Source organism: Bufo bufo, chromosome 1 (genome assembly GCF_905171765.1).
Source record: "Bufo bufo chromosome 1, aBufBuf1.1, whole genome shotgun sequence".
In the NCBI taxonomy this organism is placed as follows: domain Eukaryota; kingdom Metazoa; phylum Chordata; class Amphibia; order Anura; family Bufonidae; genus Bufo; species Bufo bufo.
The window spans coordinates 77,827,476-77,841,388 of NC_053389.1; the positions used below are offsets into that span (position 1 = coordinate 77,827,476).

At 46.4% G+C, this 13,913-nt stretch overlaps 1 protein-coding gene across 2 annotated transcripts in view; it reads right to left on the reverse strand.

The window, feature by feature from the left end:
• The window catches only part of LAYN (layilin), a 64,307-nt gene that overhangs the window by 4,697 nt on the left and 45,697 nt on the right, over positions 1 to 13,913 (reverse strand). Inside the window, exons 4-6 of one of the 2 annotated variants that reach the window (XM_040426503.1) lie at positions 11,313 to 11,357; positions 10,919 to 10,981; positions 5,005 to 5,101 (exon numbers count right to left, since the gene is read on the reverse strand). In XM_040426503.1, coding sequence (XP_040282437.1) covers positions 5,005 to 5,101; positions 10,919 to 10,981; positions 11,313 to 11,357 — 205 coding nt within the window. Of the gene's footprint in view, positions 1 to 5,004; positions 5,102 to 10,918; positions 10,994 to 11,312; positions 11,358 to 13,913 lie in introns of both variants that reach the window. The other variant, XM_040426496.1, reaches the window with a different exon arrangement.

Genomic DNA, 13,913 nt, shown 5'->3' on the forward strand with positions numbered 1-13,913 from the left:
TCCATCTGGCCCATCAAGACTCACTCTCATTTCATCAGTCCATAAAACCTTAGAAAAATCAGTCTTGAGATATTTCTTGGCCCAGTCTTGACGTTTCAGCTTGTGTGTCTTGTTCAGTGGTGGTCGTCTTTCAGCCTTTCTTACCTTGGCCATGTCTCTGAGTATTGCACACCTTGTGCTTTTGGGCACTCCAGTGATGTTGCAGCTCTGAAATATGGCCAAACTGGTGGCAAGTGGCATCTTGGCAGCTGCACGCTTGACTTTTCTCAGTTCATGGGCAGTTATTTTGCGCCTTGGTTTTTCCACACGCTTCTTGCGACCCTGTTGACTATTTTGAATGAAACGCTTGATTGTTCGATGATCACGCTTCAGAAGCTTTGCAATTTTAAGAGTGCTGCATCCCTCTGCAAGATATCTCACTATTTTTTACTTTTCTGAGCCTGTCAAGTCCTTCTTTTGACCCATTTTGCCAAAGGAAAGGAAGTTGCCTAATAATTACGCACACCTAATATAGGGTGTTGATGTCATTAGACCACACCCCTTCTCATTACAGAGATGCACATCACCTAATATGCTTAATTGGTAGTAGGCTTTCGAGCCTATACAGCTTGGAGTAAGACAACATGCATAAAGAGGATGATGTGGTCAAAATACTCATTTGCCTAATAATTCTGCACGCAGTGTATATTGATTGGTTGTATTTCAAACCCCTGTGGGCAGTACTATGTTTTTGGTTTGTGAATAAAAGAGGCTATACGTGAAGTACAGTCAGTTCCTGTTTTAACCCTCAAAGTGAAGTGTCGTCTCATTCTTGGGGGGGAGGATTTATGGTATGCTGTTCCAGTTTGACTGCTAGGAGTGTAAACCTATTCGTATGGTTCCTATTCAACTGTCTACAGCATTCATATGCTTAAAGAGGATATATATGCTTCTTCGGTTCGGTGATTGTGGTGTCTGCCAGAGTGCTTGGAACCCTCAGGAAAACGCTAGGAGCATCGTCAACGGAGGTACCCAGTCGGGGTGCCAGGTGATCCGTTACATTGGTGGCAAGCAGTGGGATGGCGTCCTAGTGTGAGGAGAAGCAGCTCGAAGACACCGTTCGTGGATTTACTAAATTAAGGGTAACACTAGTATCCGTACAGCGCCCCTGGCTACAGCAGGATGGAATCGGCTAGTCTTCGAACAGCGTTTCACTACGAGGATGAGGATGACCCGGACTGGAGGGATGCAGTCCGGAAAGGCGTATGATGCCCTGGAAAATGCCCAGCGGCGGCGGGGCGAGTGTCTCCCCAGAGAGGAACAGCAGTTGCGGATGCGAGTGGCCCTGCGAATGCCCCTTCTGGGAGAGAAGCCCCTGAATGAGTGGGTGACAGAACTGGAGAGCCTGGTATGGAAGGAGCTTTGGCTAGATGACGCCTACCAGGCACTCTGGTGGTATGTGATTCGGCACTCCCCCTGGATGGCTGAGCACGACAGACCCGAGGGTGAGAATTATGATGGCCCTGGCCTGTTGTTTGAGGCCTTCGCAGAACCGGAGTTTGGAGATGCTGGAGGGTCCCGGTTCTGGGATATCTATGACTACAGGGAGGCTATGCATGATTGGGCTACAGCGAGAGAGGTGAGACAAGACCTGGCATCTCTAGTGACAAAGGAGTGGGAGCTGGAGCAGGACTACCAATACTTCTTCAGCTCAATTCGGTCCCAATATACACTGCCAGAGAGCTGGGTGGCAGTCCCAGACCTACAACCCTACAGCTGGGAAGACCCGACTGAAGTATCCCCTGCTTCAGTACCAGCTACAGAGGTAGGAGTCCTCATAGACTGGTCCTGTGAGGAACCACAACAGGCAGGTGGAGACGGGACCGAGGTCTCTCCACCGGGATGCTGGGCAGCTGGCCCAGACCCTCAACAGCAGCCGGAGTTGCCAGGTGTGGACGCAGGTGGTCCTTACTCGCAAATGTTGAGGGACCTCACAGACTGGTCCTGGGAGGACCCACAGATGGCAGGTGGAGATGGGACCGAGGTCTCTCTACCAGTCCTACAGAGATGCTGGACGGTCGGTCCAGATCTCCAGCCATCTCCGCAGGGATACCAGGAGGAGGAGGTAAGTGAGCCCTCCCCTTCCCAGGTACTTCCCAACCGAGTTCTGGGGGCAGGGGATGAGCCTGTGATACCCACTGATCTCTCTCCCCAACCACAGGGGGACAGCACCCCTAACTCCGATGGTGAAGATGGGACCGCGGTCTCTGCACCAGGCCTACCGGGATGCTGGACGGCCGGTTCAGATCCCCCACCAACCCTGCAGGAATGCCAGGAGGAGGAGGTAAGCGATTCCTCCTCTCCACAGCCGATCTGCAACAAGGTCCTGGGGATAGGATTCCCTGACCACATCCCAGCGGAAGAGCTGGGATCTGGGCAGAGCGCAGTTGGCCTCTGCCCTCCCCTATCCTCTTCTCCAGAGCCGGACTTCCCACAGGCTACCCCAGCGGAAGAGCTGGCATCTGGGCAGAACGCAGTCGGCCTCTGCCCACCAAGTACCTACAGCTCCAAGCTGGAGAACCACAAGGAAGGGAGGAGTAGCAGATGCCCACTCAACAGCTGGGGACATACAGAACAGAGCCAGGCCCCAAGATTCAACAGGTCCAGTATTGGGTTGTGGTTGGACTGCCAGACTAACTCAGGTACTGACCGTGAGGTCAGGTATCTGGTTAGTCTTCCCTGGGAGGGGGAGATGTGTGGCGAAACCAACCTCGCCACTGGGTTTTGGAGAGGCCTGTTTACCAGCCTCTTGCCCTACGACTATGGCCCCGGGACATATTACCCTTCAAGAACAGTGTAACAGAACTATGCCGCATGTCTGGACTGTTAATAGGACCGAACGCGGTCAGCGGTGTATACTAAAGATTCTGTGGAACTAAAATCGGATGCGCAAATACACGAACACCGCTGACCCTTACCTTCTTCCATACTGAACTTTCAGCTCCAGAGACTAAGTCCCGTTCGAAGATGGGACTTAGTCGTTTTTCTGCATTGAATTGACTGACCGCACAGCCCAAATCTATGGAACTGTTTTGGGAAGGAAATTGTGCTTGCGGTCGGTCATAAAGGACTTCCACTTAACTTTTGATCCGCTGGAGGGATTTGTGTGATTTTTGGAAGTGGTTATATTTGATGTATGCTGAGTTTAAATATTTAATTTTTATGGAGATGGAATGTATGGTTTTAAAGTTATAGAGTATGTTTAAAAACGGTATTTTTACTGTCTGTGATAGTTATGTTAATCCATAATTATATCCCCGACAGAAGGGAGGATTTTGTGTGTTTGGGTGGGGATTCCTGTCCTGTTGTCTCTCTGTGTGTATTGGCGATGTCCTTTGTCCTGAGAGATAATTGAATTACTTCTCGGTTGTCTCCAGGACAGAGGATATTGTGTATTCGTCTGTCTGTGATGATTGCATCAACCCAGTGTGAGGTAATTCTATCACGGACAGAGGGGAGGATTTTGTGGGGATGTGTTGTAATATATTGATTGGTTGTATTTCAAACCCCTGTGGGCAGTACTATGTTTTTGGTTTGTGAATAAAAGAGGCTGTACGTGAAGTACAGTCAGTTCCTGTTTTAACCCTCAAAGTGAAGTGTCGTCTCATTCTTGGGGGGAGGATTTATGGTATGCTGTTCCAGTTTGACTGCTAGGAGTGTAAACCTATTCGTATGGTTCCTATTCAACTGTCTACAGCATTCATATGCTTGAAGAGGATATATATGCTTCTTCGGTTCGGTGATTGTGGTGTCTGCCAGAGTGCTTGGAACCCTCAGGAAAACGCTAGGAGCATCGTCAACAGAGGTAGCCAGTCGGGGTGCCAGGTGATCCGTTACAGGCGCCATGCGACTTTCCTCTTGTAAATTCAACAAAAATCTCACAGATACATTTTGCCACAGGGTCCTATGATATCTGCGTACACACCTACCTGACGCTGTCTGGGCATGCTGCAGTTGTAGCTTTGGTCATGCTGGAGAGTCACCATTAGACGGCACTAAAGTAGACAATGGCCTGGGGATTTGGCCCCTGGAAGATGACATACTTTGCGGCTCATAGACTCTGAACGCATGCAGGTCTCTTCTCTCCAGAAAAACTACAATTTGTGACTTATTATTTGCTGGCACTACTATATGGTCTGCACCATAACATGGGTACTAGTCAGGTGAACAATGTGGACCGGTGTGCTGAAAGTCAGTCATCTGTATTGTGTTTATAGGTATTGGTTATATTAATACCGTGTGATTCTGATTTCCACTCCAACAACAGAATATAGTATGTAGTCAACACCGGCTTCATGGTTGTAGATCTCCAAGCTGATGGATTAACTAATATAGGTCTCATACACATACACAGAGCACTGTGCACGGAGGCTGTAGAGCTCTTAATACAGACTCATACAGTGGCGTAGCTAGAAATGACTGGGCCCCACAGCAAATTTTTGAATGGGGCCCCCCTCCCCCAGTAATTTTTTCGCAACCCCTTCCTTTCATGCCGCCCCCATTCCTGTGGCTGGTAAAGATCACTCTCAGACCAGGCCCGGCAGCTGTTCTATCCGTTTTATACACTGTCTATACTGTCACTGTATAAAATTTCATTGTGTAATACTGTTGAGGGGACCCTGACAAAATCTTTTAGTCCTCCTCCTCCTGGGTGGGCCCCTTCTGGGTCAGGGCCCCAAAACAGCCGCTTCCCCTGCTTCCCCTATAGTTATGCCCCTGGATTCATATGCTAAAACCTCCGCATGAATCACAGGATGATGGAGGTACAGTAAAGGCCTCATGTATCTTTATGGCAGCCCTATCACGACTCCATAGAAAACAGGCATTATAAGGCCGCGGGCATGAGCTCTTAGACTTCAGTTTCTATAGGCATTATTTCCAGGTTATGGTTTGCACCCATATGTGCATCCATTTCTGTTCTGCATTAACACCAATGTATATATACAGTATGTCAGTATAACTTGCCTCCATTCTATGATGCAGCAACACAATACTCCGATAAATATCAGCAGCAGCGTCAGCACCGGGATGGTTGCAATAAGGATGAAATGCAAATTAGACTCTGAAATGACAAGATAAATGATTTAATCTTCAGTACTTCAAATTCAGCATTGTCATTCAAGCTCAACCTGATAAGATGCATCTGCCCCATACTCTCTACCTGACAAGCTATAAGGAGTTCTCTGAATACAGATCTCCAGGCCTGGGCCTGCTGTTATTATCAGACCAGCATGTCTATGGTTGGTGAAGTATTACAGACCTCACATTCTAGAAATCAGTGTATGTAAGACAATTTAAGAAAAGCTATAATAAACACGTTGTTTTATGTCACTCTTTTGCACCACCATTTAGTATAGGCCATCAGACTCTCTGCACCGCCACCATCAGCTGATAACAGGTTTATGCCAACAGATGTCTCTCTTTAATCTCATCAACTATACTGTAATGCAATGGGTGCGATCAAGGTAGACCCTGGTTTTCACCATTTCACCTCTGTATGGGGTTCTGGGATCTGCAGGAGCCTCCAGGTTACTACCTCTAGGAGTATTCTCCGTTCAGATGCTACTGACCCCGTTGGGCCAAGAGAAACTGGTGCATGGCACCTAGGGGATAGGCAAAAGTGTGGTCACTCAAAAGAGGGTGGGTGAACATATATATAATATCAATAGAAAGTTTGAAGGTCACCCACTGTCTAGACACTATAAGGTCCAATGAATGATGATGGAGGCAGCATGTCCGGTACAAAAATCCCTTTATTGGGAACCGCTCAGGTGAACAAACGTTTACAAAGGTTGTTACGTTTCGGCTGCCACATAGCCTTTATCAAACACAAAGTGTAATCCAAAAGATCCTGTTTAAAAACCCTAAGCCACTCCCACATACACGGCTGCGGCCAATTACATATTCACTTAATTGCTCACTACATCTCAGGTGTGCATATATGTGCGCATTTATAATATCATGGTGTTCACCCATAGAAAACATAAGATCCAGCCGGACACATACCTTCATGATGCACGCTTCTAGCGCGTCCCTCGGCAGCCAGCGCGCATGTCCGGGGAGGAGGGGCCATGTGCTCACGTGTCCGTCGCTGGTCACATGATCACAGGCTAACACACCCAAGTGATCGCAGTGACGCCGGAGCTCCTCCCAATCCCCGCCCCGTCAGCGCATCGTTGCCAGGGACGCGCAGAAGGCCGCCCGCCCTCCTCTCTGCCGTCTATGCAGGATTTCATACAAATGCACCAGAGATCATAACATAGCAGCCAAGGCAGGGATAACATCCTAACTTCCTTGGCGCCAGATACCTTTGTCCATCACCCCGGGCCTCCCCAACCTCTGTCTTTACTAACTTGTCACGTAGGTTGGCGCCTCTTTTATACGCCATCATGGGGAAACTCTCAAATTCAACAATCCCGGGTAACCCTTTCTGTAGAATGTGCCACTCCTTGCGTACAATGCGTGCTATATCTCCACTATGGGCTCCATATGTGGATACAAAAGGGATCCGTTTCAGGTCCCTACCTCTCTTCTTCCTTGGAACGTGGACTCACGGTCAACAGCCCCCACCTTTTGTGTCATCCTCTCCACTAATTTACGCGGATAACCCCTATCCAGGAATTTCTTCCCCATCTCATCCACTCTTTTCTCAAACATCACCTCTCCAGACACCACCCGTCTCACCCTCAACAGTTGGCTCCAGGGCAGTGACTCCACCATCCGTCATGGATGGTTGCTATCAAACTTCAGTAAATTATTCCTTTCTGTGGGTTTGTGAAAAATATCTGTCTCAATTACCCCATCCCTGAGGTGTACCATCACATCTAAAAATTGCAATTCAGCTGGAGAGACTGTCATGGTGAATTTTAAACCTGGTACCATACCGTTGAGGTGCTTAAAAAATAATTGCAATTCATCCCAGGAGCTGCCCCAGATCACAAAGATGTCGTCGATGTAGCGCCACCAGCACCGAGCACCCCCAAAAGGGGTCGACCTGTAGATGAGTTTGTCCTCCACCTCCGCCATGAACATGTTGGCATACGTGGGTTCCACGTTGGAGCCCATGGCCACACCACGTAATTGTTGGTAAAAGGTGTCCCCAAAGCGGAAGTAATTCTGTCTCAGGACCACCTCTAGAAGCTGGAGGACAAACCCCTGGCCACCCGGGGAGAGCCCGGTGCCGGCCAGGGCCACATCGACGACATCTAGTCCAAATACATGCTCAATGGAGGTATAAAGTGAGACCACGTCGAAGCTGACGAGAAGAGGGTGGGAGGGTAAGCTCAAATCCCTTAACTTCAATAAAAAATGGCTGGTATCCCTGATGTAGGATGGGGCGCTGGTGGCATGGACACGCAACACTCTGTCGAGAAATATAGCTATATTGCTAAAAATCAATCCCCTGCCCGACACAATCGGGCGGCCAGGTGGATCGACCAGGCTCTTATGAATTTTGGGGAGAACATAGAACAGAGGGGTGACCGGGTGCTTAATCAAGAGAAATTCACTCACATCCTTATCGATGCACTATCACCCGTATCAGATATCGGTATCACCACCTTCTCCTCCTTATTGGAAAAAAAGGCTTTGAGTCTCAGCAGTCGGTAAAAGCGATGTAGATCGAGTTCTAAATCGAACCAGTCTCTCTCCTGTCCAGGGCAAAAGGACAAACCACGTCCCAAGACTTTTAGTTGATCTCTGGTCAGTACGCTTGTCGAGATATTCACAATCAGATTATCCATTATGGCTGGTTGCGTCTCGTCGTCCTCCCACGAGTGCCCCTGTTGCCTTTCTGATACGGTGGAGGCAGACTCTTTCTGGGGTCTACGATGTTTCCTCCCCCCCCTACGGCACCTTCGTTTGCGCCGTGTGGCGGAGGTCCTAAAAAAGCAGTTTTCTTCCCTTCTTTCTGCGTGGTCTATTTTGTGTTTGCTGCTGCCAATTATAGACCTGGCCCGTCTGGTAATCCTCCAGGTCCCGGTGCCTATTATCTCTCTTAATTTTCTCCACCTCTGTCTTATGTCGCTGTGTGTAATTTTTTCCAAGTACACCGTTGCCTCATCAATATTCAGTAATCCCTGAATTTGTGCTTCTAAGGCTATCATGGATTTTTTGACACCTTCAATTTCCTGGCCCAGGAAATCTATATTCAGCAGTATCAATTCAAATGCATGTTTATTATCAATTATCTCAAATTTCTTGCAGAATTACTCATTGTTAGGGAATAGAGTCGGTCTAAGATGGGATCTCAATCCCCGAGGGATCCGCTGTGAGCGGTAATATTCCCTGAGGGTAGACACTATAAGGAAAACCATGAAGGAAAATTTAACGGGTCCACCTTTTGCGGAATAGAATTAGTGAGATTACCAAAAAGAGGGGGAAACCTGATAAAAAGCATGCCCCGAGTGGAAACTAGATGGATTTTTAATATGGAGACTTTGGCACCCGGAGGGTTAAACTCAGAGATAGAGTTGTTTGCTTTCGAATGAGAAAAACATTACAGTAGCCGATAACAGTAGATTTCAATATAAGCAAACCAGAACTTATGACAGAATAGAAAGAGTTAAGGTGAGACCGCTAGAGGGTATAAGTACTGATCACTCTGGAGCATTACCACATTCCTCTTTACCTGATACCTTATTCTGGTACCAGCTATGACCCGTAGCTGGAATAGTGATGTCACTATCCACTCGTGAGCACGCAAAGTACAATTTGTAGAAACGGCATTGCACCACCAGCCGGGGCACCTACCGTGAAACAAATAACCCCAACCAAGTACCCGGTATCACTTTCAACTACAGCACACAGGAGTAAGCAGCCACGGAACAATCACTGGGAGACAGGTACGGCAGTTTCTTCTTAGGAAGTTACGGCAGCTCCAGCGTTTAGCCCACTAGTCTGTGACTGCTCCAATGCCTAGTCGTGTACTGTAGTAGGTTGGTGTAAGCGCGGTGTCATTGATATTGAGTTTATACTTTTGCATTTGATAGCAGTTTGTGTGTTTCTGCTACGGCACTGCAGCTAAAGATACAGAGGAGATAGCAAGCTCCAGGATTACTACTTTCTAAAAGTGTGGTCAGTTGGCAAGCCAAAGTCACAAAAGGCAGATTTCATGCAATACAGTAATCAGGGCAGACAGCACAGGGTCAATATGGTGATCAGGCATAGGTCAGGATAGTTGCTACAGGATCAATCCAGTAAACAGACAGAGGTTGGGCATGGGGACAGAATACTACCTTATCGCACCTTTGTAGGTCTACTCAAGCTAGGAACCAATAGCTCAGGCACTTTCTTATAGGGGAAGGTATTCTCTATACGCCAGGGAATGCTGCCATTGGCTGGGAACATATTAGACTGTGTGAGCTTTGGCCCTTTATGAGCTGGAAACAGTGTGTGCCCTAAGAGAGTGCGCACAGGAAAGCAGGTGGGGAAGGCTATGAGCGGCCTACAGTGTAGGGCAGCATAGAGGGTGAGTTCACCGGTGTCTTTGCTGCTAGATATTAATGTATCCAGTTTTTCCATGACTTCCACTAGATCTGGTCCTATCATAAATCTGACCGTGCATTAGAGTGAGTAGTTGTAACTAGGCTTACATTTCTTATAAAAGTGTAATAATTATTTTTATCAAGTGCCCCCAGTCTGCCCCCTGAAACAGAAGAGTCATACTTACCTGTTCCATGTGGCTCCAGTCCTCTATGCTGACCCCACTGTCTCAATCTTCTGGTCCCCGTGCTGTTTACACCCAGTTGGCCATGGACATGGTCACTGCTGAGTGCTCAATCCAGTCATTGGCTGGAGCTGTGCATGTGACCATGTCCATGGCCAGCCAGACGTAAACAGCACGGGGACCAGAAGATGGAGACAGTGGGGGTAGTGTGGAAATCTATAGTGCAGTAGAAATAATCATTATTACCAGATAACCCCTTTTTCTTATTCTACAGGGTGGGCCATTTATATGGATACACCTTAATAAAATGGGAATGGTTGGTGATATTAACTTCCTGTTTGTGGCACATTAGTATATGTGAGGGGGGAAACTTTTCAAGATGGGTGGTGACCATGGCGGCCATTTTGAAGTCAGCCATTTTGAATCCAACTTTTGTTTTTTAAATAGGAAGAGGGTCATTTGACACATCTAACTTATTGGGAATTTCACAAGAAAAACAATGGTGTGCTTGGATTTAACGTAACTTTATTCTTTCATGAGTTATTTACAGGTTTCTGACCACTTATAAAATGTGTTCAATGTGCTGCCCATTGTGTTGGATTGTCAATGCAACCCTCTTCTCCCACTCTTCACACACTGATAGCAACACTGCAGGAGAAATGCTAGCACAGGCTTCCAGTATCCGTAGTTTCAGGTGCTGCACATCTCGTATCTTCACAGCATAGACGATTGCCTTCAGATGATACAAGATGTGCAGCACCTGAAACTACGGATACTGGAAGCCTGTGCTAGCATTTCTCCTGCGGTGTTGCTATCAGTGTGTGAAGAGTGGGAGAAGAGGGTTGCATTGACAATCCAACACAATGGGCAGCACATTGAACACATTTTATAAGTGGTCAGAAACCTGTAAATAACTCATGAAAGAATAAAGTTACGTTAAAACTAAGCACACCATTGTTTTTCTTGTGAAATTCCCAATAAGTTAGATGTGTCAAATGACCCTCTTCCTATTGAAAAAACAAAAGTTGGATTCAAAATGGCTGACTTCAAAATGGCCGCCATGGTCACCACCCATCTTGAAAAGTTTCCCTCTCACATATACTAATATGCCACAAACAGGAAGTCAATATCACCAACCATTCCCATTTTATTAAGGTGTATCCATATAAATGGCCCACCCTGTATACATTATCTATTGGCTAAGACACTTACCTTCAGCCTCCTTGGCTGTCTGATTGACATTCTTTATGGAAACATCTGGTGGTCGGGTTGCAACTGGTTCAACATCTAAAAAAATTATGTAATTATAATTAATAATGTATTAACATGATTCTTTTCAGAGATCTGGTGTGTGTATGATGGGAACACTCTTGGTAACCCTTTTCGGAAGACTCTTGATGCCCAATGCAGGGTCATGCTTTGCTCCCTCAGGCTTTGCACTAGGCTTAACGCGGCAAATCCATTTTCTCGAAAGGGTTCTTTTAATTACACAAAACCCCAATTATCTAAATATAGCAATTAAACTAAAGCTAGCACATGTTATGTCATGTTAGGTTCCCACCTTTGGATAATGTTTGCAGTTATTAATTACTTTTCACATACTTACCAGCATTTGACCCATTTCGAGTTGGGGGGCGTGTTGGTTTCACCACTAAGCAAAGAAAAGACGCAAATTTAAAAACTCGAGTCCTAGTGAAGGTGAATCATGTTACACTCTAAAGAATTGAATACTATAAACCCTATAGTATGAGGATAAAAGGCATCAGTAACGCAGTACAGCTTAGGGGATAAGTTATTGGTGGGGGTTCAACACGACTGCACGATTGCCGCTCCATTCAAACGGGAGAACATGGGACCCCTATTCACATGATTGGTAGGGATGCCAGTGCATGGCCCCCCATTGATGAGACACTTATCCACTATCCTGTGGATAAGTATTGTTTGTGGGGAGACCTCTTTAAGGTTTTTGATTGCCTCCTTTAAAAATTAAAAATAATTTTTTAAAACTTTTTTCAAATTCATTTTTAATGTAAAACATACAATAAAAAAAATTACCAATCTGTAAATAAATGTAATCAATACGATAATTAATTTCAACCCACTCATATGATATACCCACCCTCCTGGAATCTCTCGTGCACCCCTTCTTTATTCTAATTCTGTCATCTCAGCTTGAGGTCCATTTATGTTTGTGTAATTCATGGGTATTAAAGGTCTCTCTTCAGCAAATGGCATTTATCATCTAAAGGAAGTTAATACAAGGCACTTACTAATGTATTGTGATTGTCCATATTGCTTCCTTTGCTGGCTGGATTCATATTTCCATCACATTACTGCTTGTACCCAGGGGTAACGACCATCCTGCAGTCCAGCAGCGGTGGTCGTGCTTGCACACTATAGGAAAAAGTGCTGCCTCTCCGGTGGCTGGGACCATGGGAGTGCCCATAGGTATGCATGCACAGCCACCTCACATTTGCGCTGCAGCCGTGGCCGTAACCCCTGGATATGAGAAGTGTATAATGTGATGTGAAAATGAATGAAGCCATTAAAGGAAGCAATATGGATAGTCACAATACATTAGTAAGTGCCTTGGATTAACATTGTCTACATGATAACTGTAATTTGCTGAACTGAGACAACCCCTTTAAGACCATAATAATTATTGAGAAAATTTCCCCATTTTGACTTAAAGGGGTTGTGCAAGAATGGGAGGGTTTTTGCCCCCCTTCCTTCCCCCATTCTGCAGGACCTATAAAGGAAAGTTGGCTTACTGGCTTCCCAGCTCCAGCTCCCTGACCCTTTTTTCCTGGCCTGCAATGCTCTGTTGGCTCCAGCAATGTCAACATCCAATTTGACATCGCCGCAGCCCATCAAGGACTGTGGCAGTATCAGACTCCTCATGACAAATGGACACATGGTCGCAAAGGGAGCCTCACACCACCGCGGCCTGTGATTGGCTGCAGCAATGTCAAAACAGATGTTGACACTGCTGGAGCCCAGAGGAGCATCGCAGGCTGGGAGAAGAAGAAGCAGGAAGCCGGGGCTGGGAAGAAGGTAAATCAACTTCCCTTTGCAGGTCTTGCAGAATGGAGGGTTTACCAAAAACCCTGCCATTCTCCAGAACCCCTTTAAGGCTACTTTCACACTAGCGTTCGGGTGTCCGCTCGTGCGCTCCGTTTGAAGGGGCTCACAAGCGGCCCCGAACGCATCCGTCTGGCCCTAATGCATTCTCAGTGGAGGCGGATCCACTGAGAATGTATCCGCCTGCCAGCGTTCAGCCTCCGCTCCGCTCAGTGAGTGGACACCTGAACGCTGCTTGCAGCGTTCGGGTGTCCGCCTGGCCGTGCGGAGGCGAGCGGATCCGTCCACACTTACAATGTAAGTCAATGGGGACGGATCCGCTTGAAGATGACACTATATGGCTCAATCTTCAAGCGGATCCGTTCCCCATTGACTTTCAATGTAAAGTCTGAACGGATCCGCTCAGGCTACTTTCAGACTTAGAAAATTTTCTAAGTAATAATGCAGACGGATCCGTTCTGAACGGATGCAAACGTCTGCATTATCGGAGCGGATCCGTCTGATGAAACATCAGACGGATCCGCTCCGAACGCTAGTGTGAAAGTAGCCTAAGTTTAGTATATTGTCTCAATTTTTCTTGTTGTGATAAGACCCTAATTTCAATATAATAATATTAGCTAATAATTCTCCCACCATCACCCGATTCAGTGCCTCCTTCTTAAGCCAATTAACTAATGCTCTTCTTTGCCACTAACACATCCAAATTGAATTTAATTTGAAATGTGAAATGTTCTGCCAGAACCTATTAATCGGTTTACATTCTCAAAAACAGTAGCATAGCGTCACCCGCTGTTTGTCGCATTTGGGACAAGACCTTTTATATTCTGCAAAAAACCTTTCTAAAGGAATACTAAAATTCTAACATATTGAATAAACTATCTTATAAAACATTGTATATATAATTGGGAAATTTTACCCATGGCTCTACTTTGGTTAAGAAACCACAACTGCCAGGAAGCTGTGGAAGCCTGTTTTTGCTGGACAATGCAGAGAGTTTAACTAACAGAAGGGCATATTGGAAATCTCTGATTTAGGTATGAGTCACACATCAGTGTTTGGTCAATGTATTGGTCAGTGATGTCCATCAGTGATTGTGGCCAAAACCAGGGGCTGGTCAACAACAAAG